At 39.4% G+C, this 23,416-nt stretch overlaps 3 protein-coding genes across 4 annotated transcripts; all 3 read right to left on the reverse strand.

The window, feature by feature from the left end:
• Positions 1–125: 125 nt before the first annotated feature.
• On the reverse strand, positions 126–2,083 carry LOC148717359 (uncharacterized). 2 transcript variants are annotated; one of them, XM_088743705.1, is made up of 2 exons: positions 1,903–2,083; positions 126–1,339 (listed from the first exon to the last, which is right to left on the reverse strand). In XM_088743705.1, the coding sequence occupies exons 1-2, from the start codon at positions 1,997–1,999 to the stop codon at positions 318–320; spliced, it is 1,119 nt and encodes a 372-aa protein (XP_088599831.1). In that variant the 5' UTR covers positions 2,000–2,083; the 3' UTR covers positions 126–317. The 2 variants fall into 2 exon arrangements, with proteins under 2 accessions (XP_088599831.1, XP_088599830.1); XM_088743704.1 differs by having other exon boundaries at positions 1,837–2,080.
• Positions 2,084–4,980: 2,897 nt separating this feature from the next.
• On the reverse strand, positions 4,981–6,822 carry LOC111336793 (uncharacterized). The gene is made up of 2 exons (XM_022942951.2): positions 6,584–6,822; positions 4,981–5,848 (listed from the first exon to the last, which is right to left on the reverse strand). Exons 1-2 carry the CDS (start codon positions 6,759–6,761, stop codon positions 5,397–5,399), a joined length of 630 nt encoding a protein of 209 aa, XP_022798686.1. The 5' UTR covers positions 6,762–6,822; the 3' UTR covers positions 4,981–5,396.
• Positions 6,823–9,401: 2,579 nt separating this feature from the next.
• Positions 9,402–16,417, reverse strand: LOC111336791 (uncharacterized). Its single transcript, XM_088743349.1, has 4 exons — positions 16,274–16,417; positions 15,262–15,318; positions 14,194–14,229; positions 9,402–13,142 (listed from the first exon to the last, which is right to left on the reverse strand). Exons 1-4 carry the CDS (start codon positions 16,293–16,295, stop codon positions 9,577–9,579), a joined length of 3,681 nt encoding a protein of 1,226 aa, XP_088599475.1. The 5' UTR covers positions 16,296–16,417; the 3' UTR covers positions 9,402–9,576.
• Positions 16,418–23,416: the final 6,999 nt, after the last annotated feature.

Genomic DNA, 23,416 nt, shown 5'->3' on the forward strand with positions numbered 1-23,416 from the left:
GTAGTAGTTAAATTCACAAGTCAGTGATTACTAGACAACTTAAGGTGGTTGGAAAGCCAGTGGGCCAATGATAAAAAAAATCTTCCAAACCCTACGATAAGCACCAGGAAGAAACTACAAGTGTGTAAAAAAACTTCCAAACGGTTTTATTATGAAATCAATAAATTTGCACTGGTTAAAGTTTGCGACCAATAACTCCAGCTTATTTCGACTGGGAATTTTAAAATCGAGCACAATGCACGATAAGAGAATACAAAGATATAACAATGTTCTTGAATAACACTGATAAACCATAGATAATCGATGCATAGTGTTCTTTACCCATACGCATTGCACCGAACAAAGTTAGGGACAATCTGGTTTCCATGGCAGCATTTAGAACCAGATGGGATAAAAAAGGCACGGCCACATCTACGACAGGTTGATCGCAGGGGAGCCACGACGTTTCTTCGGCAACACCGTTGAAACGAAGGATTGAAGATGTTGCGTCCACAAAATCGATGTCGATAGGGATTCGGAACAGGACATACCTGGAATTTGGGATAAATTTGTCCGCTGCAGCATTTGTGACTTTTTGGATTGAAATTGAGGCCACCACACTTGAACGGTATACAGAGTGCACTTGCAGGAAGCACTTGGCCGTTGCAGCATTGCTGGTGTTGCGGATAGTAGAAGGTGTGTCCACAGGGAGTCCTAGCCGAACAAGGGGAACGTAAAGGAACCACTCGACTCAAGCAGCATTTATATCTCTGTGGATTAAAGGGGAAATTACCACACATAGACTGTGTCGGACAAACGGAATCCAGGGGTACCAACTGTTGAAAGCAACACTTGTATTGCTGTGGATTGAAGGGGACATTACCACACTTGGACTGTGTCGGACAAGCAGAATGCAGGGGTACCAACTGTTGAAAGCAACACTTGTATTGTTGTGGATTGAAGAGAACTTGGCCACACTTGGCCTTTACAGGAAATGGAAAACAAGTCTGTCCCCTTGGTATTACTTTACCATTGCAACATCGATGGGAGAAAGTCATGTAGTTCGTTCGTCCACAACGCCTTCGTCTACATCTCTGTCGTCTGGGAATCACTTGCCTAAAGCAACATCTTTCATATCTACGGTTAAATAAAATGTGACCGCATTTTCCCATGCGTCGACTACACTGGCCCTTGAGCACAATGACCCCACGGCAACAGGTTTTTATTGAAGGCTTGTCGATTAATTTTCCCGCACAACATGAAGGACTATTGCGCATGCTATATGGGCAGGCAATCGTGGTAACGTAAGGTCTCGGGCGAAATCTTTGTCTCTTCTCTATATTATAGCCTTTACTTTGATCTACGGATTAAAATGAGAACACTAAATTAGTTCGACTGCTAAGATCAAGTTGTTTCATTTGCAAATAGGCACTTTATTTTTAGTACAAGCAAAGTGGTTTTTTTTCTTGTTTTGTTTTGCTTCATAGCAAAGTTAATATGTTAGAAACTGCGAAAACATGTCAGGGTCAAAAGATTTAACAACTACAGTGACCAGTAGACATTCAGTGATACTCGTCTTTTGAGAGAATATCGTAAGTTCAAACGCACACCTAGACTGCTTAACCTGTTTCATTCCCCGAAAGATCAAAACATAAATTCTCAGCACTGTCTCTCATGCATTTCTCTTCATTTTTGAGTTGGGAATTTGGTGCTAAATCAAACCTTATCGTTAAATTAACATTTTTCTTTTTTCTCATCTCGTTTCTGCTTTAAAACGTATTGATAAAGAAAGGAGAAATTCCTTTTTAGTCACTCGGGAACCAAAAGGTTAAAGAATGGAAGTGCTAAATTCTTCACCTTGTAACAATTCCGATGAGTTATCATCCTCCAACTTTGTGCTCGTACTTATTGGCTCGAACTCACCGTCGAGGGAAATGGTTTCTTCTTTGGCGCGAATAACTGTCAGCGAGGATAAAGAAATAAGGAGCGCCAACGACATCATTTTAAAGTACGCCATCATTCTTCTCTGCTACTTTGCACTGAAACTTGTTCCCTACCCTGAGATTATTCCCCCTCTTATACCGTTTTTTTAGGTCCTGTCAGTGGATTTACATAATATTTAGGTGGGCGGAAAGCAAAAGGCAGAACAATGCACTTGAAGATAATTTTAGTTTGCGTGTTAATATAAGAATCATCTAAGTCTATTTTGATTAATCATTTCTGCAATATTCTAAGTGTTTGCGTCATCTTTTACAGCAATATCGGTCAAATATTCCTCTTAATCAACTTAGTCTTCAATGTACATGGATCAATGTTCATAATAGAGTGGTGGAAAATTTTCAGCATATTAATCCAATGAGAGCAATTTAAGTTGATCCCAAACAGTGAAAAAAATAGAAATTAACTACAAAAGTTGATATTATATGTTTACTAGTAACAAGAAATCAATTAACTTCGAATGCAATTTGGAAAACATTACAAATTGCATCCGCCCTGGGGAACTAGCGGGAATTTCTTTTGTCTTAGAAGAATTTACTCGCCGTTGTACGACCTCACGCGAACCAGGACGATGACTGCTACGAGAACGTTTTGAAAAAAAGGGAGATGCTTTAATGAGAAGAACAATACCTCTGTGCGTGCGTTTGAAAATTTTGTCTATTTCCTAGTTTTCCTCTGCTAAACCGCAAGGTGAAATCACTGAATATTGCATAACCCTGCGGTAAAATTAGTCACATTCCTACTTGGACCTCCGCGATGCCTTCATATATTACACCAAAGTGGAGGTCTGACGCCGAGGCTATTAAAAATGGTAAAGACATCGAGTCTACCCAAAATTCACAGCACAGAACCAAGCTCATTATTTTGATAAAAGTTTTCATCGGGGACGCCGTCATAATTGCGTAAGGGCACTATCGTATATACCTAAACAAATGAAATGACTTCCTTTTGAATAAACTGACAATATCTTTATTTCTGAATTAGAAATATTTGATATTACGAAGGTCTTGACGTAAGTTGTATCAAGTGAGTTACGTTCCAGTATATAAAGCTGTGTTGTTTTAATTGCTCTATCAGCTGTATATTTGTTCAAGGCTAGGAGGCCAATTACAACTGTTCTTTCCATTTGTCTATGTCATAATAAACAAGGATCACATGAAAGCGCCACTTTGATTTACAATATTCTCTCTTTTAGAATCAAAGTTGATGCTTAATTAGTCAAACATGCTTGTTTAGGCTAAGCAGTTTTCCCCCTTTCTTCGGTTGTGTCTGCAAGTCTGAAGAAAAACAGACAAAAAAAAAAACAAACAAAAAAAAAATCCAAAGCTCTCATGACTAGAGTACATATCGATCGAATGTCGTAAAAGAAAAATAAAATTAATGCAGCAAAAAATAAAATTGTTGGAATATCCTTCCGTTTCTGAAGTTTCGACGCACGTGGTCTGACTGTTTAACCAATCGCGTTACGAGATCTTGACCTTGACTTTGAAGTTGGAATGGACTCATTAATGCTCGTTTGCTGAGTCGAGTCGAGATTTTGGAGGTTTTTGTCAACTCAAATTTTCCACTTTTTTTGCTTAAAGTAGAGGACTTTTTCGGAGGCTTAATAACACGTTTATTTACGGAGAATGGAAAATGGCATTTTTCAAGAAGTAAAGACAAGTACACGAAGACAAGAATGCAAAATAATATTTGACTCAAACTTGTTCTTGATTTTCCATCCTATTGGATCAGGAGAGAATAGGATGATTGGTTTCATCTAAAACATCTAAAAAAAGAAAGACATTGACGTATGCTGCGGTCAGTTTTCCTCACTAGACACACGCAATATGCCCGCTGAAACACTCGTTTGCAATATTCAGCATTTCAGTCCCCAGAGGAGGGGAAGTGCAAGGCGACTGGCTGTCAGTATGGTGAAGAATAGGCGGTATTTTGCATTGGTTTCAGGCGTTTTAGCAGATTCGAAAGTTTGCGATATTGCAATGTACAATATGCTTCTTCTGACTCTACTTTGTACCAAGAACATCAATCGAGTTTTGAATTTGGCGAATTTTACGCATAATCCTTGTTCCATTAACAAAAATTTAATTTCCGGTGGAGAATAATTCTTTGCAGAATAAAACGTCGACAAACGTTCACTTCCGGCCTCCTGATGAATAAGAAAATCTGCATGCGACCCAAGGAAGTATTTTTATTCGTCGTCTTCGGAATCACTCGAAATATCCAATAAGCATCTACAATGTAACCATCCTCTTTATTACTCGACGAGTTATATATTTTGGAAAAATATCAGGTTTCTTTCCTTATTTAAGCTCCACCGCTCGAAAAATAAAATCGCGAAAATCAGTTACCAGCAGAGATTTTAGTAGTCTCCCTCGCAGCCGTTTTTTTTTTTGATGTCACGGAGCGTTGTTGGGGGAGCGTTGCGTGACATCCAAAAAAAAACGGCTGCAAGGGAGACTAAGATTTCAATGACTTGTGCCCACTTCACAGAAACATCTCAGGGGGAGGACGCACCCTTGCCGTAAGAACTGTAAAGGATTGGAACAATTTGCTTTGATCACTAAAGACGAAGAAGTCTCTAGAATCCTATAAGGCTGAATGATGGAAAGGATAGTACTGAATTCTCAGAAGACAAAGGGATCGTTTGATATAACTTAATGACAATAGATAGATGTTTGCATGCTCTTTGTTTTAAATCGATTTGTCCAGTTATCAAATTCCAGAAATATTTTTGTTTTTACTTCTTTTGTAAATAGTATCTTTTGCTAATGTCGTTTTCATTATTTGCATTTTGTATTTTTTAGAGGGCCACAAGTTCATCAGTAATGTTAGTTACTGTTACGTTTAACCCTCATAAATTAAATTCCTCCTCTCCCCCCTCTCTCTCTCCCCCTCTCTCCCCCCCTCTCTCTCCCCCCTCTCTCTCCCCCCTCTCTCCCCCTCTCTCTCTTTACGGTAAAGAAAAGGGAGTGGGTGGAAAAAGAAGAAGAATGCAAAGGAGAAAAGAAAGAAAACTTTTAATAAGAATTCGAAATCGCAGCGAGATCGGTTCGCGGCAGGATTGGGATAACACCGTCTAAGTCCTCTAAACACGAGTTCACTTTATTTAGGTAACCCAATAGAATAATCATTTATTAAGTGTTCAAAGTGATACGGGATTACATTAGTTTTGCTTGACTGAAATATAAGGATTCGTCCCTAGAAAGCTCGCGACACACTTTAAGATTAATAAAACATCAGCCTGGAAGAAATACAAAACTCAATCTCAATTTGGTCACTCGCGTTTAGAAAAACCAGGTCGGGCTAATTTATTTACTCAGTTGCGTTCTGATTTGTCCTTAGATCCATGATGATATTTCGCGTTTAGGCAGTTTTGTTTCTTATTCTATGATACTCGCTCACCGCGTACCGGTGCTTCATCTGTTATAAAGTCGACAAGTCCTTCCCCTAGAGATCACACGACCGTAACAGCATTTCTGGGTACTTATCACATACAAGTATCGGCCTCTACAGCACGCCTGTGCTGTTTGGTTGTATGGCGTCAAGCCACACGTTGGTTGGACATCTTGACAGTCTAGGCCTTTTGAGCCATAGCAGCACTTTTGGCGGTTGGTATCGTACCAGAAACGACCGCACCCATAATGCGTGTGACAGAAAGATGGCACCATGTTTTTATATACGATGCGTCCAGCACAGCATGTCTGTAGTAGAATGTTATCTATGAATTTTCCTGAGCAGCAACGGGTTCTAAAGTGTTCATGATCTTCGTGTTCACAATGAGGCCTGGTTTTGAAATACCGTCTGTTTGTGGACCTCCTCCGGCTCGTCCAAGACCAAAAGTGAGATCGTTTCACTCTAGTGACTTTTTCTGCAAAGAGATTAGGGCCAGATGTTTTAACTTGTTTCGCTTTGTTAGCTGAAGGGATCTGAAATCATCAGGGCATACCGTAATTTTGATTACGGTATGCCCTGATGATGATTAGGGTATGCCCTAGTGTCCAAAGTAATCAAGGATTGCTTTGGTTTTGTTTCGTTGTGCTCTTTAATCGGCACTACAGTCTCATTGTTTCCTCGTGATATTTTCCTTTGCTCTTATTGCTGGACTTTGCTCTGAAAAACGCTCTGTATTGGATTCCATAACAAGTGGTCCACAATCTAGAACGAGTTTCAATCTTTCAGGGCTCTCAGGGAAGGGATTTTACCTAAAATTTGATTCGAGATTTTGTCACGTTAAGGTTGTTTTGGACGGTGAATAGTTTCTAATGGTTCGAATTCCGTGTTACAATAAACATGCCAAAATTTGTTTTGGATTTTTTAGTCGAATGACTCTAGAATATGTGAACAATCCACTCATTTTCCGTGCTGAGTAAAATCAGAGTTGAGGACTTAACGGCGCCGCATCAAATATTTCCATTTATGTTTTGCTTAAAAGCAGACAACCTAGTTGTATTAAAAGAAACAAATCCTGAAAACGTATGCCAGTGAGGGCAGATAAAAATAAATATCCCGTGAACACTTTACATGTATAGGTATGTTTTGAGATATAAATTGTCTGTGCTAAATACCACTGAGAAAACATCGCGGAAATTTCGTAACCGTTTACCTTTAGTGTCTTCCGCTGAAATATTATCAAAATGTTCGTCGTCTTCTGGTCCTGATTCAGCATGTCTTTTCACCAAGTTTTCCTGAGGTGAAGTGTGCTCACCTTCTGCTTTTAAATTTGTCACAAGAAAAGAAAAACATGCGAGGAACACCAAAATGTCGTAGTTTAAGCGAGTCATGTTTATCGCTGACCACCGACTGTGACTTACGAACCACTCAACTTTATATTGACTAAGCGTAGCCAATCGAATTTCAACCGATAGCAACCTGGACTTTATCAAATCAAGAAGTATATTATGATTCATTGTAAACTAATTCACATCAAAATCGAACGACTCTGACTACCTAACTATAGAGATTTGCTCGGGAAAAATCAAACTCTGCTTATCGGAGAGTGCTTGACTGAGTTCATTTTGGGAAGTTAGGTCGCGTCAAAATATATATGAACGATCTTTTGTAAGAATTAACTATGAATAGAAAGAGCTGGGACCGAAATTTGTAGCACAGATTGGAATAAAAGTTGATCCCGTTATTCAGTAAACTGTTGGACTTCACTATGGTTAACCGCGTGTCGATTCCATCCTCTTCCCTACATGAAAATAATTCACTGGTACCTGGGTACGATGTGAGTCTATTTGAGTTCAAAAAAAAAATCAGCGAAATCATGATTTAATCGACTCAAAAGAAATCCTTGAACGACCGCTGCTTATTGGCTTAAAGAATTACACGTGACCACCAAAAATGAGCGGGAAAACGCGAAGTTGGTTGCCGCCGTCTCAATACACGGACTCGATGCGAATCGATGGGTATTTGGAAAAACAAGAAGCCTAACATCGTGGAAATTACCTTGGCGAGTTATTTCTCAATGATAATGAATTGCTTCAAAAGCTTACATATTTGAGTCATTGAAAAAACGAGAAGAAAACTGACATCCGTAAACAAAATGGCGGTCGACGTCGGCATAACAGACTATCGAATGATTCATGCTTTGTTAGAGGGAACTGACGATGCAAAAAGTACATGACACACGAAAGAAGCCAGTAGGAGTTTGTACGAGGCAATTACCATAGGCGTATCGAAAACACTGAAAGAGAAAAACCGAAAGTTCTGAAGTGCCTGGTCATAAAGATGGCATATTTCAAGCCTGATTCAAAAAGTCATCGCTCATGTCTTTCTGTGCTCTTAGCAAATATTATTAACGGAAAGAGGATGAAAGTACCTGACTAAGGGCTTTGAAATTTTGAAGAAGTTTCTAAGTTTAAAATCCTGGCAGCTCTGGCAAATGTTCAAGACCTTTAAGCAATTAATTAACAATAAGAAATATTACACCGCATCACTCACAGACCAAATTTGAGGAAACCTTAAGAATCAGGCACCGGGTGGATAGTTCAAGACGTTTTGCTATCACTTATCTGTTGGGTAGCGATATATCTGTTCAAAAGCGTTATCTACGTCACCCTTAATAAAACTGGACCCAGAAGATTTTTTAGGAACTTTTGTTTAGCTTAGACAAGATTATTTTGATGTGCCTGTTAATAGTTGTAATTCTAGACAGGGACTTGTTGGTATAGCACCTGTGATTAATGTGACCGTGTGTAAATTTATGATTGCAGATGCACTTGACCTAGCAATATACTAAGAATTCAGACACAGAAAGAATCATAGACAATTTTGTGGGGGCATACCTACACTTCCAGACACATTTCCTGTGACATTTACTGCCTCCCCTACCCCTCCCAATGTGGGTCCTCAAGATTGCATGGACACATTGACAATCAACAATGGAAAGGGAGAGGGGCAAAAGAAGATCAGTAAAGTTGATCTGGAGAAGTGTCTCAGCTAATTTTGTTTGGGAGTGTGCAATTTTTCCAAGAGAGGATAAGACTGTGACATGTTCAGAGTGCCTACTTAACTATCAACATTCATCCTTTTATTCACGTAAAGTGACATTACATTAAATCAGTAATAAGTGATGCATACCTTGAGGATTCTTTGAATTTGGGGTTTTTCGCTTTCTGAATTATAAGGTTTGTATGTTGTTAACTTATCAAAAAAACAATCTCATGAAGAGAAAGTGATGGGCACCTCAGTTACTCCTTTTCATTTTATGTTATGTTCAAAGGCCCTCCCTGTTGTGCTTTGAAAAAGTTGGGAGTGATTCGATCCACATCGACATCTTGATTGACTGAGTTTTATCGCCGTAATTCTCGGTTCTACAATACCCAGGGGTTTCATTATGTCTTCAGTAGGAGGGAAAACTGTTTTCACAGGCAGGCAAAACTTTTTTAACTGAACTTCTTTCCAAGATAAACTTCCCTCCAGATCGTCAAACCAGGTGGGCAAAACTGTCCTCACAACCGGTCAATTTTCCCGGTACTCGGCCCTTAATGAAACCCCTAAATACCTTTTAATAATTACCAGAAAAGCGCGATCTTATCTGTTATTCCTCTTGCCTCTGGCCGGATACTGCCGTTAGCATAAAATAGAACAATACAATCTCTATAAACAGTTTCCCAGTGATATAAAACGTCTTCGATGCATATTTAAAGACATTAAGATGGCCAACGTCTCTTCGTTTTTGATACCCTTGCGTAATGCGTGTGTTTTCGAGACGGAGAGCTGGTTGTGGTATAAAACCCACAATCATGACATAAGAGTTATAAGACGATCGACAATTCAAGACGACGGCCTATTGACGGATCTATTTGTCATCAGATTCATTTCTCATCCGCACGAGTGCACATTTTTTTCTATTTGGGGAACTGAGAGCGGTTTTATACCGCCCTTCGTAAAACTCATTTTTTGATAACATCTTCAACTGCAGAGGAAAAATGATAAATTTATTTTTCTCTTCTTGTCAGTTTTACATTGTTAAGTTACTATCAGCACATTTGACAAAGCACGTCTTACTGGGTTAAGCTTCACCTTACTTCTAAATATTCTTGCAGGAAAATTACCTCTAGTAATGTAGTTGGCAAACAGAATACAGAGAAATTACTTTGCCATAGCAACACTTTTGGATCCGTGGATTGTAGCTGATAAGGCCGCAAAAGCTTTGACTGGGCAGGTAACACTCCTTACAACCAGTCTGTTAAAGCAGCACTTGTGGGTCCGTGGATTGTAGCTTCTAAATCCACATCTGAATCGGCAACTGAAACGTTTGGAGACTATTCTACCATAACAGCACTTTTGGGTCCACGGATTGTAGTTTCGATAGCCGCATTTAGCTGGGCAGATGAAACTCTTTCGAACCACTCTGTTGTAGCAGCACTTGTGGGTCCAGGGATTGTAGCTTGCCACCCCACATCTGACCGGACAACTAAAACTTTTGGACACCACCTTACCATAACAGCATTTCTGGGTCCATGGATTATAGCTGATACGGCCACATTTGGCTGGGCAGGTGAAACTCTTTACAACCACTCTGTTATAGCAGCACTTGTAGGTCCATGGATTGTAGCTTCTAAATCCACATCTGAATCGGCAACTGAAACGTTTGGAGACTATTCTACCATAACAGCACTTTTGGGTCCAGGGATTGTAGTTTCGATAGCCGCATTTAGCTGGGCAGATGAAACTCTTTAGAACCACTCTGTTGTAGCAGCACTTGTGGGTCCAGGGATTGTAGCTCGCCACCCCACATCTGGCCGGACAACTAAAACTTTTGGACACCACCTTACCATAACAGCATTTCTGGGTCCATGGATTATAGCTGATACGGCCACATTTGGCTGGGCAGGTGAAACTCTTTACAACCACTCTGTTATAGCAGCACTTGTAGGTCCATGGATTGTAGCTTCTAAATCCACATCTGAATCTGCAACTGAAACGTTTGGAGACTATTCTACCATAACAGCACTTTTGGGTCCACGGATTGTAGTTTCGATAGCCGCATTTAGCTGGGCAGATGAAACTCTTTAGAACCACTCTGTTGTAGCAGCACTTGTGGGTCCAGGGATTGTAGCTCGCCACCCCACATCTGGCCGGACAACTAAAACTTTTGGACACCACCTTACCATAACAGCATTTCTGGGTCCATGGATTATAGCTGATACGGCCACATTTGGCTGGGCAGGTGAAACTCTTTACAACCACTCTGTTATAGCAGCACTTGTAGGTCCATGGATTGTAGCTTCTAAATCCACATCTGAATCGGCAACTGAAACGTTTGGAGACTATTCTACCATAACAGCACTTTTGGGTCCACGGATTGTAGTTTCGATAGCCGCATTTAGCTGGGCAGATGAAACTCTTTAGAACCACTCTGTTGTAGCAGCACTTGTGGGTCCAGGGATTGTAGCTCGCCACCCCACATCTGGCCGGACAACTAAAACTTTTGGACACCACCTTACCATAACAGCATTTCTGGGTCCATGGATTATAGCTGATACGGCCACATTTGGCTGGGCAGGTGAAACTCTTTACAACCACTCTGTTATAGCAGCACTTGTAGGTCCATGGATTGTAGCTTCTAAATCCACATCTGAATCGGCAACTGAAACGTTTGGAGACTATTCTACCATAACAGCACTTTTGGGTCCACGGATTGTAGTTTCGATAGCCGCATTTAGCTGGGCAGATGAAACTCTTTAGAACCACTCTGTTGTAGCAGCACTTGTGGGTCCAGGGATTGTAGCTCGCCACCCCACATCTGGCCGGACAACTAAAACTTTTGGACACCACCTTACCATAACAGCATTTCTGGGTCCATGGATTATAGCTGATACGGCCACATTTGGCTGGGCAGGTGAAACTCTTTACAACCACTCTGTTATAGCAGCACTTGTAGGTCCATGGATTGTAGCTTCTAAATCCACATCTGAATCTGCAACTGAAACGTTTGGAGACTATTCTACCATAACAGCACTTTTGGGTCCACGGATTGTAGTTTCGATAGCCGCATTTAGCTGGGCAGATGAAACTCTTTAGAACCACTCTGTTGTAGCAGCACTTGTGGGTCCAGGGATTGTAGCTCGCCACCCCACATCTGGCCGGACAACTAAAACTTTTGGACACCACCTTACCATAACAGCATTTCTGGGTCCATGGATTATAGCTGATACGGCCACATTTGGCTGGGCAGGTGAAACTCTTTACAACCACTCTGTTATAGCAGCACTTGTAGGTCCATGGATTGTAGCTTCTAAATCCACATCTGAATCTGCAACTGAAACGTTTGGAGACTATTCTACCATAACAGCACTTTTGGGTCCACGGATTGTAGTTTCGATAGCCGCATTTAGCTGGGCAGATGAAACTCTTTAGAACCACTCTGTTGTAGCAGCACTTGTGGGTCCAGGGATTGTAGCTCGCCACCCCACATCTGGCCGGACAACTAAAACTTTTGGACACCACCTTACCATAACAGCATTTCTGGGTCCATGGATTATAGCTGATACGGCCACATTTGGCTGGGCAGGTGAAACTCTTTACAACCACTCTGTTATAGCAGCACTTGTAGGTCCATGGATTGTAGCTTCTAAATCCACATCTGAATCTGCAACTGAAACGTTTGGAGACTATTCTACCATAACAGCACTTTTGGGTCCAGGGATTGTAGTTTCGATAGCCGCATTTAGCTGGGCAGATGAAACTCTTTAGAACCACTCTGTTGTAGCAGCACTTGTGGGTCCAGGGATTGTAGCTCGCCACCCCACATCTGGCCGGACAACTAAAACTTTTGGACACCACCTTACCATAACAGCATTTCTGGGTCCATGGATTATAGCTGATACGGCCACATTTGGCTGGGCAGGTGAAACTCTTTACAACCACTCTGTTATAGCAGCACTTGTAGGTCCATGGATTGTAGCTTCTAAATCCACATCTGAATCGGCAACTGAAACGTTTGGAGACTATTCTACCATAACAGCACTTTTGGGTCCAGGGATTGTAGTTTCGATAGCCGCATTTAGCTGGGCAGATGAAACTCTTTAGAACCACTCTGTTGTAGCAGCACTTGTGGGTCCAGGGATTGTAGCTCGCCACCCCACATCTGGCCGGACAACTAAAACTTTTGGACACCACCTTACCATAACAGCATTTCTGGGTCCATGGATTATAGCTGATACGGCCACATTTGGCTGGGCAGGGGAAACTCTTTACAACCACTCTGTTGTAGCAGCACCTGTGGGTCCATGGATTATAGCTTACCAATCCACATCTGGCTGGGCAAGTGAAACGTTTGGAGACTATTCTACCGTAACAACACTTTTGGGTCCACGGATTATAGCCAACAAGACCACATTTCGCTGGACAGGTGAAACGTTTGGACACCACTTTACCATAACAACATTTGTGGGTCCACGGGTTATAGCTTAGCAGTCCACACCGCCCTGGGCAAGGGTAACACCTAAGAACCACTTTCCCATAGCAGCACTTATAGGTCAGTGGATTATAGGTAGAAAGGCCACATCTAGCTCCGCAGATGGAGTTCTTTGTAACCAGTTTGCCATAACAACACTTATGGGTAAGTATGTAATTGTACGGGATGTTGCATGAAACGTCATCGTCCCGGACGGTTTGTAATTTATTGACAGCCAGGTCATCTTGGCGAGAGTCTAAATGAAGAAATATTTGTATAAAGTTAGGCATGACGTCTGAGAAAAAAAATTGGTGTGATCAAGTCTGGCAAGGTTTGTACGTGGTTTCTCTGAATAGAGTTTTCAGAAATATTCCTTACATACTTTTGGAAAATTAAACTTGAGTGCAATTTAAATGGATCTTGCTTCTTGGAGCATAATACATTTTCGTTTTTCAAGATCAGTGTAAGGAAGCAAGATTTTTTCCTTTCTCATAAGAATTGTATAACTCCATTGTTGACCTTAATTGCTTGATAAAGAGAGTACTTTAATTGGGTTACCCTTCCACCAATTGCTTATCTAGGAATTGCTTTGGTTTCTAAGGTATGGTTACAGTTTTTCAAAATGACAAGGATTTATATTATCACTAGAGAAGATTGTGCATTGTTATGCTTTTGTACTCAAAAGTAACAGTGGATTGTGTAGTGTTATCGTCCCATTGCATCTAGGGTGAAACTCCAAACGACAGATTAGGATGGATTGTGGGTAATACAAAGGATTTCTAGAGAGCAATGAAAAAATGAAATGGTTCGCACCTATAAGTGACAGTCGATCATGTATCAATACCATTCTGCCGAATCTACCCAGGATCAAACTTCTTAAAAAAAATTGTGGGGTATGCGATACAACTTCATCATCAAATATAGAGTAGCCTGCTTGCAAGCGGTAGTTTGTGTTTTCAAGCGCGAGATTCAGCACATGGAATATTCGGTTTCCATATTGGAAAAGTGGAAGATTTATGACGAAAGACAAAGCGAGAGGGAGTAGGTTGGTATTTCTTTCCTCTCCCCCTCCCCCTCGCTTTGTCGCTCGTCCCAGATCTTCCACCCTTCTAATATGGCGACCTGATATTCGCCGCGCTGAGTCTCGCGTCTGAAAAAAACATAAACTACCGCCTGCCCGTAGGCTAAATGCAGAGAACAAAGTAGTTGAGTGGATGAAGCCAAAGGAATGTTTCGATCTTCCAGAGCAGAGGCTCTGATCCAGCTTTCTCCAATTCATCTAGGCTGATTTACGCTTACATGTTTACCTTCTGACTTTGGAGGAGTTGTTTGGGTAGAAGCCTCTGTTGAAAAAAAAAATAACTAAAGTGATCTTAACGGTAAGGGATCAGTCATTTAATATCGCTTGGAAGGGGGGGTTGGGGGATTTGAAGGGGGTGGAGTTTTTCGGAGGGAATAGACTTGAGTGGGGATTAGTCTTCACCAACAGAGTTTACAGGTGGGATAAAGAAAATTGACTGGCGATTGGCTGTCAGCAAGGGGGTGGGTGGGGGAGGGGGATAGTATGAATATGCAGAGCCTTAGGGGGGAATCAGGTATATTTACCCTAATATAACGAAAACCCTCCTCCCTTCCCCCCCTCCCTTAGCGATGAAAAATGGCCGGTCCTTCGGGAAGAAACTGTTACTAAAGTTATGGTCGTATATTGAGGTGATATTTTAGGAACACGTACATACACCTTATCAGTCCGGCATTATTTCACTGTCTAGTTTCCAAAATGCATCCCTCAGCTTTGTCTGAATGTTGATCGTAGAAGGTGCACGTGAAGTATGAAAACAGCACAAACGAAAATTTTAGAGTGTTTTTAAAAAGGGATCAAGAAATCTGTGTCACAAAATTCGTCACTTAAAAATTCTAGCCTTTGATTGTGTTGTGTGGCCATTTGTTACCCCGCCTTTCGTCCGTAGTTCTGTCATATTTCACATTGTAATACCGTTGCCTCGTTTACACGTCCTGTAGCCCTAATGGTAAAATGGTAAAATGTAGCCCTAATGTAGCCCTAATGGTAAAATGGCGTAAAAAAAGGTCTCAATGAGCTTACCGTTAGCCATAAAACAGCCAAAAGATTTAAAATAATATTGGCAAATTTTACGTCGTAAAAAAAGAAAGTAACCGTAGAGATTTTTCTGGTGATCGTAATGGAAAGATATCAACAATTGGCCGTAAATTAGCCAAAGTTTTAACCATCAGCCGTCAAAGCCATCACCCCATCGAGACCCTCTATCAGCGGAATAATAACTACTTAAAAGGCGGCATATGGAAATCCTTGGTGACCAATAAGCTGAGTATCAAGGTTACTATTTTAATCCGTTTACCTTGGGTTAAAGCGAGGAGAAGCAAAAGAGAGACAAACTCCCTGAACATGGCAGATCCTGAAAAGAAAATAAGATAGTGTGGTATTACTCAAATTCATAAAAAGTAAAAATCTGTGTGTATTCATTCATTTATTTTGATCAGCATAGACAGAGTTTAGGTAGCTTAATGGCCAAAAAAAAAAAGATGTCCAAATCACAATTGCAGTTGAGCTGTAAAGTTGAGAAGCAGTTTCATGAAAACTTTTATGAATGAAAACTTTGTGAGTTTTTTGTCTTTTTTTGCGGATTTTTTTTGCATAATCCACAAAAAACAAAAAGCAAGCCGTTAAAAAATTCCAGCAAAAGAAAACGCCGCAATTTATCATCAATGTCCTTCAAATACAAATTCTGCGTGCGAGTCATTTCGTGTTTCTTACACTCGGACCTACTTGAAAAATCCTTCTTCGAATTATTCATCCTGTAGATTGATTCCCCTGTGCAACTTAACAGTAACAAAATTTGTAATGTAATGTTGCGTTTCTGGTTAATGTTCGGTTTCTTGGTCAGAAATTTGCAAAAATGTCTTTGAACAATGCACAAAAGCTCGCCATTCGGATATTACCCTAGCAAAATCTTCGTGCCACACGGTTACAATTTATAACTCATTGCTTAAACACCTCGAGGGAAATTCCAGAGATTGGGCCCCACAGGAGTTTATGCTTCACATGTAATTTTTAAATTTGAACTTTTGAAGAAAGCAAAGATTGTTTTTTTATATTCATCATGTGAAGCTTATAGTTAAAATCGACAAAAAGAGCTTAACCTTAGTTTTCAATCGTCGAGAGGACTTTTTGCGTTTCGTTTGATTTTTAAAAAGAAAAAATAAACATTTTTTTTTCAAAATTAGTACTTATTTATCATTATGCTCGCTTGAAACGAAACAACACGGTTTAAATATTCGTTTGTAACGAACAGTAGAAAAAAAGAGATACTGAAATGAAAAAAATAAGTGAATAAATAAAATCGTTCTCACCTTTCATCTTATCTTCGATCATCAGTGTTGTATCATGCGCACTGTACTGTCCTCGGATATGAAGAACGCTTACAGCCGTTCTTCAAGGCGAGTAAGTTGTAATGGTCACAAATCACCACTGTTATACCTTTTTTCTTGTTTAGATAAGCACACGCTCTGATGTATCTTTGACGTATTAATGCGTATGGACGTATATCGCGATCCGTAACTTTGCAAATATACTCAATTAAGCTAATTTTACTTAAATATTCTTCATTTGATACTGAAGTACATTACACCTTTTCGCTTGCATAATTTTTAAAATCTTTTTTCTAAAGAAAGTTCAGTTTAAACAAAATTTCAACTGGCGAAGTTTGTCACGCCTCGAATGAAGTTGGTTTAAATCATTGGACTCATTTTCTTGTATTTTTGTTATTTATTTATTTTTTAATTTTCTTATCAGATTTTAACATGCGTCGGTTCTTCGTGGCAGCTGCCACATTTGAAGAATATCCTCTTCTGTCTTAGTATTAAATCTCTCGATTGATGAAGTAAACAAGAACGCATGAAATTTTTCCAGAAATTAACAACAATGCAAACAGCATTAGCTAAGACTGATTTTATTTACTTTCCCACTGATCCATAAAATGAAGCTATAAAAAAGCAAATAATATGCAGTTAAATGTGGCGTTTATGTTCTCATGTTTATGTGGCGTTTATGTTCTCATGTTTATGTGGCGTTTATGTTCTTTTGATACTGAAGTACATTACACCTTTTCGCTTGTATAATTTTTAAAATCTTTTTTCTAAAGAAAGTTCAGTTTAAACAAAATTTCAACTGGCGAAGTTTGTCACGCCTTGAATGAAGTTGGTTTAAATCATTGGACTCATTTTGTTGTATTTTTTTTATTTATTTATTTTTTAATTTTCTTATCAGATTTTAACATGCGTCGGTTCTTCGTGGCAGCTGCCACATTTGAAGAATATCCTCTTCTGTCTTAGTATTAAATCTCTTGATTGATGAAGTAAACAAGAACGCATGAAATTTTGCCAGAAATTAACAACAATGCAAACAGCATTAGCTAAGACTGATTTTATTTACTTTTCCACTGATCCATAAAATGAAGCTATAAAAAAGCAAATAATATGCAGTTAAATATGGCGTTTATGTTCTCATTACAGTTTCCACACGGCCGGAAACAGATGCATGACTAAAGAGATAAATTTTACATCAGCGTTTTCAAACTTTAATCAACCTCTCGAATACTGAAAAATCAAGAAGAAATTTTTTTCGAGAGGAGGGGGGAAGCGATGTTTTAGGCAAATGTAACAATGAAACTTTCGAACTCGAGATGTAAGTTGTCTAGTTTTTCCTCGTAAAACGGTTCTAGTTTTCTATCGCAATGTGAGGGTTCTTAGATATTTTATTGAGCATTTACCTCATGAAATTCCACTTTTACTTACTACTTCTGAAATATAGTACGAAATGGAAGGGTAGTGAAACAGCATTAGTATTTTACCATTAGCCTTTGAAGCATATGTGAGTTCCCGTGAGAGTTTGCTAAACGTGCAATTTACCACCCGATCAAACAAACCTGTGTTTTCACAAAGTGGGTCACGTCAGTCAGTTTTTAAACTAACAGACAACTCAGGATGAGTTCTTCTTGGACCTCTTGGTGGTTTATTTGAAGTTCTTCGCTGGTTAAAATCTTCTCTTCGGCGTTTGCCAATAGCAGTGGGGTAACAGCAAGAATAAAAGCAGTGATTCCACATAGAATTCGAGCCATTTTTAGTCAAGAACACCAAGTTCAGTAACTAATGCCAGAAAAGAAAAAAACCACTCCCTTTTATACAGTCCTCACACTCTTAATTTTTCGCTGACCTCGCTAAAAAAAAAGAAATAATTGCGTTTATATTAACATGCATATATTGCCCTTAGTGGCTTGAGGTTTTGATTAAGTAACCATGGATAAAAAAAGGAGAATGATTATTTTTTACCATAGGCACTAAATTAATCACATGATATGTCATGATTGTTTTAGAATCCTCTTCTTTTAAGCACTTCTTTGCGTTTACAAAGATTTTCGCGTTTGTTCTTGTTTATGTTTGGCTTTATTCAATTTCATATCATTGATTAAGTTAAAGGTGTGCGTTGAATAACAAAGAGGAGAATTTCAAATAGAATTTAAAAAAACACTGGTGATAACCCTCCTCCCTCGAATGACGCAATATCAAACTTGTGCCGGACAGGGTTTTCTCAGTTTCTGACTGATGTATTCAATAGAAGTGATTTTCTGTGATAATGTGTGACTGCATTTTTATTGGGGAAAACAAGATGCTTTGTTTGAATCATGAAACTCAAAAGGCAAAGCGTAGTTAAAGATAGGGATAACAAATCTGAATTACAGCATGGTGGAATAAAGGTGCAGGAAAAGAAATCGGGTTTATAAATCTTGTGTAACGAGTTTGATGGTAAAAGATCGGAAGACAACAAACTTGTTGAAAATGCAAAGGTTCCAGCGTCGTAAGATATTGGAAGTATCGATACATCCATCTCGTTAAATAGTTTGAAGACTGTAACAAGCTGAAAGAAGAACCTCGTGTAAGCTTAAACTCACTTATGCTGCCTCGCCATGCACGTCACACACAATCTGGACGATTCTGACGAAAACCGAAATAATCATTCAATATAATTAACGTTTTTATAGTATAGTATCTCGAGATTTCTAAAAACAGTATGTAACTGCAATTATGGCTCAGCCCGAAGGAATATGTACAAACTGTGTTTTTATGTTAGATCAGTCAATTGAGAAAGCCACAAGGACAACTGCCATAATAGATCGAGCGAGATTGTCTTAAGAAAGGGGTTCAATTGGGGATGTTTTACCTATAGCTTCAACAAGATATTTTAAATAAAGTCACGTTTTGAACAAGTACTCGTCATTTTTTGATGAGTACCCCCATACTCAATTTGCGTCAACAATCGTTTCACACTTGAGAGGACTTGAGTTCGAAATAATAATTCTGATAAGTATCATAAGTCGGTATCAGAGAGTCTTGGAAATTACAATACTCATTTCTGATGAGTACCCCATGCTCAATTTGCGTCAACAATTGTTTCACACTCGAGAGGAGTTGAGTTCGAAATTACAATTTATACCCTTTATTATTTTTTTCTCAATGTGCAACGGTTTCGTTGTAGTTATTGCAAAATGTTTTTAAGGATCGATCACACATCTGGGTTTAGCAAATGATCTATCTTATCAGCTTGAAGACTTGACATCGGAACCACTAAATTTCGCTTCTCTCAGTATGTTATACTTGGGTTCGAATTGATTTGGTTTTATCAGTTGAGTCGATAACGTAAATTGGCCGACGTTAAGAGTTTGTGAAGCTGACGTTTCCTAACGTTAGCCCTTCGTCAGAGCGAATTTCAGATTCAAGTAGTTTAGACGTTTCGTATTGATATTCGCATTTTAGGTCGGCAAACTAGTATAAACACTCAAAGTTTCATTGCTTGTTTAGCTCTATTTTTACCATTTCTCGCCAAAGGTTGCTTATTTTGATATTCGATAGATACCGACTCCAAACAATACGCGTCGCTGATCTCGAAAACAATATTTAATATATCGGTAGGCCCTCCTCGGTCTTAGAGTGTCTTAGCCGAGCTGGCTCTTACAGAAGTAAAATATTACTCACATTCTGAAGGCAAATGAAGAATTATAAAACTATACAGTGAAGAAGCACCTGTGAAGTTTTCTTCAAAATGACTTAAGTGAAAGTTTATTTTTCCAAAATGTGGTAATGATGGCAACAAAACACTCAGTTTAAATGGTGCACCTTATTTACTATTAGAGGGAGCGTTCTGACACAGAGAACGTGATATTTGTCAATTATATCAATACATTAGCTACTTGTTAAGTATCGCATTATCTCCAAAACACTTCTACTTGTCTATACAGGTCTACATGGCTTAGCTCCAACTTATACTGCTGAACTGTTGCATCAAAGGAATTATGGCTCTCGTGTACTGCGTTCCTCATCACAAATGCTCCTGACGGTTCCAAGAACATTTCGAAAGAACTGTGGTGACCGTGCCATCTCCATTGCCGGTCCCAAGCTTTGGAACGATTTACCATATTCCCTGAAAACATCTGAGTCTGTTGCAATTTTCAAGAAGAACCTTAAAACATACTTGTCCAAAGAAGCTTTTAATTTACGATTTTTTATAATTTAATTGCTATGTTAATTAGTCTATGATTTTGTAAAGCGCTACGGAGAACTAGTCCAGCTTAGCGCTATATAAATGCTTTATTATTATTATTATTATTATTATACTGCAGACAATGCGGTTGCTCACTCAAATAAAACGAGAAAGCAGTGTTTATTGCTGAAACTTCCACGATCAAAATAGGTGTAACAGGACTTCATACGGTGGACTTAACTGAGGATGAAGGTCCTAGAGGAAATCTCTAAAGATCGACAAATTGTCGTTGAATTATCAAAACTGATCTTTAAAGTTAACACTTTTTGGAATGAATAGGGTTGAATATTAACTCTTTTGACTCCTGAAAGTTACTAGCATCTAACATTTCCCCTGAATCAAACAATAAGGTCGCTAAATAGAGGAAGATCAGCAACTATGAAAGCTCTTGTTTGTCAACAAATTTTCCTTACTTGTATTCTCAGCAGCTTCAGTAAGAAATAAAGAACTGTAGGGAGAATGTGCATATTGATGTAAGGGTATAAAGAGTAAGTGTGAGAAGAAATGGAAATATGTAGTGTCTATTTTAAGATTAGAGTTTTCTGTGCATGGCCAAGTTTGGTCGTGGAACGCGTTACTGTTCAGCCCATGTTGTGAGACTTTTTGAGACTCCAGCAAACAAAAGCGCTATTTTTTAATGATGATAGTGGCAACCACTTGTATTCGTAAGTTCCTTAATTACGCTCATTGGAAGTTCAAATATCAATATTGCTTATTTTAGTTTCTCAGTGGTTTGAGTGCAGTTTGGTTTTTGTTTCCAATGAGTTCTCGCGAATCGTTCTGAGAAAATCGTCGTAAGAAGTTTTCATCAGTTTAACGCCTCCTTGTTCCACCATTGGAGGCTTCCTTCAATATGTTTCAAACCTCCGCTCCGTTCCTGAAACCTAATCGGGCACATTTAAACCACATAACCATGAAACGCTCGTTAGGTTTTCATCAAAGTGATTTCACAACAATAAGTTTTATTTTATTTTTAGTAAACCGCTCATCGGCAATCAAGCAGCTTAAATTGGCTGCGTCAATCACTACTCTATAATAATAAATACTTAATATAGTCTCAATATTTATTTGAGTTTGATTCAGTATTGTTTCCTTAGGGAATTTGTGATACTTGTTAACTAGCTGGTGAGATGGGACAGTCCTTGACCTTTCCATTCTCCTCCACCCCATCTATATCGCCGGGCGTATTCGCCCTAAAAACGTTTATTGTCATTGTTGTTGGATCCTGTATAAAGAATCCGGAAGCTCAGTTCCACCTATGGACGTCTTTACAACACTAGTCGTGTGTTTAAACTCTCACAGAGACCAGTTCATATTCATGTCCTCCTTACAAGGCTGACAACTTACACTTTTCTTCTGTTTCCCGATCGATCGAGAGCGTCCATGACAGGTCGGAAAACGCGTGCACAGTAAGTACCTCTCGTTGTCCCATACAAAGCCTTAGAAAACTTTTCGAAGGCTTAGTGCGGGACAAAAGGAGGTACTTACAGTGCACACATTTTCCTTGCTGTTATGTTCTGCTGATGGGAACTTTACGAAACTTGATTAGAGTATTAGTCATCGGTTTTACGTCAGGGAAAAAAATCAAGGAAGCGAGAGAATGCAAATGCAATCATTACGATATTGCAACAGATCCTCGTGGTTAAAGACCCTGGTGGTTCAGTTGATCTGCAATACTTGTCACTTGTACTTGTTTGAACTGAGATGCTTAGAATGTAGATGTTGAGCATGTAGGTGATACGGAAAACTCACGGAAAGAGTCGGAGTATCTATCAACTGAATATTGAAATAACTTTTGTCGACTCCCCACTATAAGTACTATTATTACATCGCCATCAGCGCCTGTGGGCAAGAGGAAGCGAATCCTGTGTTCTGATTGGCTACCTGAGGGGGCAAGATGGGCCCATCTTGCCTGCTCGGGATTGCCCGCATTGATCCCGCGCATGAAAAAAATTGAATTAGAACTACGTTTGTCATACCGCATACGCATATGCCATACGCATACGCATATGCCATACCGCATACGCATAAGGTCCTAACCATTCTAAGCAACACATGGCAATCTGCGATCTTTCCTTACACTTAGGTTGCACGGAAAGCCGGAAAACTCTTGAAGAAAAGCTCATCTTTCAAACCGGCAGTCTAAATCCCACAGGTATCAACGAACGCTTTTCATTCCACTAATTTATTCGTGTTTTTCTCGTTGCCATGTTTCCACCAGTAACGTAGCTCCTTTTTCTGCCTTTAAAAGCACACACAACCTACAATTCCCCTATTCGCTCCGACGAAGGGCTAACGCTCGAAACGTCAGCTTTTATAATCGTAACGGTGGCCAATTTACCATTTCAACTTTGTTGATATATTCATATTATTTCGTTACCCCCACCGACGCAGCCCCAGACAGTTTCTTTAGAAACTATCAGCCTCGATCTATTAAGGGTCAAGTTGTACAGAAATTTACCCTAAGGGAAACGAAAACTGGTTTGACGGGGGAATGAATTACCTAAGGTGCAAGTTACCGAGGGTGAAATCCTAGCTAGCTTAAGACGGAAGTCTGGGAGGTTCCATTTTGCCCTTAGTTATCGCGAGGTTTGAGACAGGAAGGATTCGACTTGTTGAGAGTTAACTGTAGTGGTTAAATTCACAAGTCAGTGATTACTAGACAACTTAAGGTGGTTGGAAAGCCAGTGGGCCAATGATAAAAAAAATCTTCCAAACCCTACGATAAGCACCAGGAAGAAACTACAGGTGTGTGAAAAAACTTGCAAATGGTTTTATTATGAAATCAATAAATTCGCACTGGTTAAAGTTTGCGACCAATAACTCCAGCTTATTTTAACTGGGAATTTTAAAATCGAGCACAATGCACGATAAGAGAATACAAAGATATAACAATGTTC

The sequence above is a fragment of the Stylophora pistillata genome, chromosome 13, assembly GCF_964205215.1.
Source record: "Stylophora pistillata chromosome 13, jaStyPist1.2, whole genome shotgun sequence".
Classification (NCBI taxonomy): Eukaryota; Metazoa; Cnidaria; class Anthozoa; order Scleractinia; family Pocilloporidae; genus Stylophora; species Stylophora pistillata.

Coding starts and splice junctions, on each gene's coding strand:
- LOC148717359 (XM_088743704.1), bottom strand. CDS start 1,999: ATGATGGCGTACTTTAAAATGATGTCGTTGGCGCTCCTTATTTCTTTA. Junction 1,340..1,836: donor CTCATCGGAATTGTTACAAG/GTGAAGAATTTA, acceptor TTTAATCCGTAG/ATCAAAGTAAAGGCTATAAT.
- LOC111336793 (XM_022942951.2), bottom strand. CDS start 6,761: ATGACTCGCTTAAACTACGACATTTTGGTGTTCCTCGCATGTTTTTCT. Junction 5,849..6,583: donor TTCAGCGGAAGACACTAAAG/GTAAACGGTTAC, acceptor ATCTCTTTGCAG/AAAAAGTCACTAGAGTGAAA.
- LOC111336791 (XM_088743349.1), bottom strand. CDS start 16,295: ATGATCGAAGATAAGATGAAAG. Junction 14,230..15,261: donor TCTCCTCGCTTTAACCCAAG/GTAAACGGATTA, acceptor TTTTTTCAACAG/AGGCTTCTACCCAAACAACT. Junction 13,143..14,193: donor AACTCCTCCAAAGTCAGAAG/GTAAACATGTAA, acceptor TTCTTCATTTAG/ACTCTCGCCAAGATGACCTG.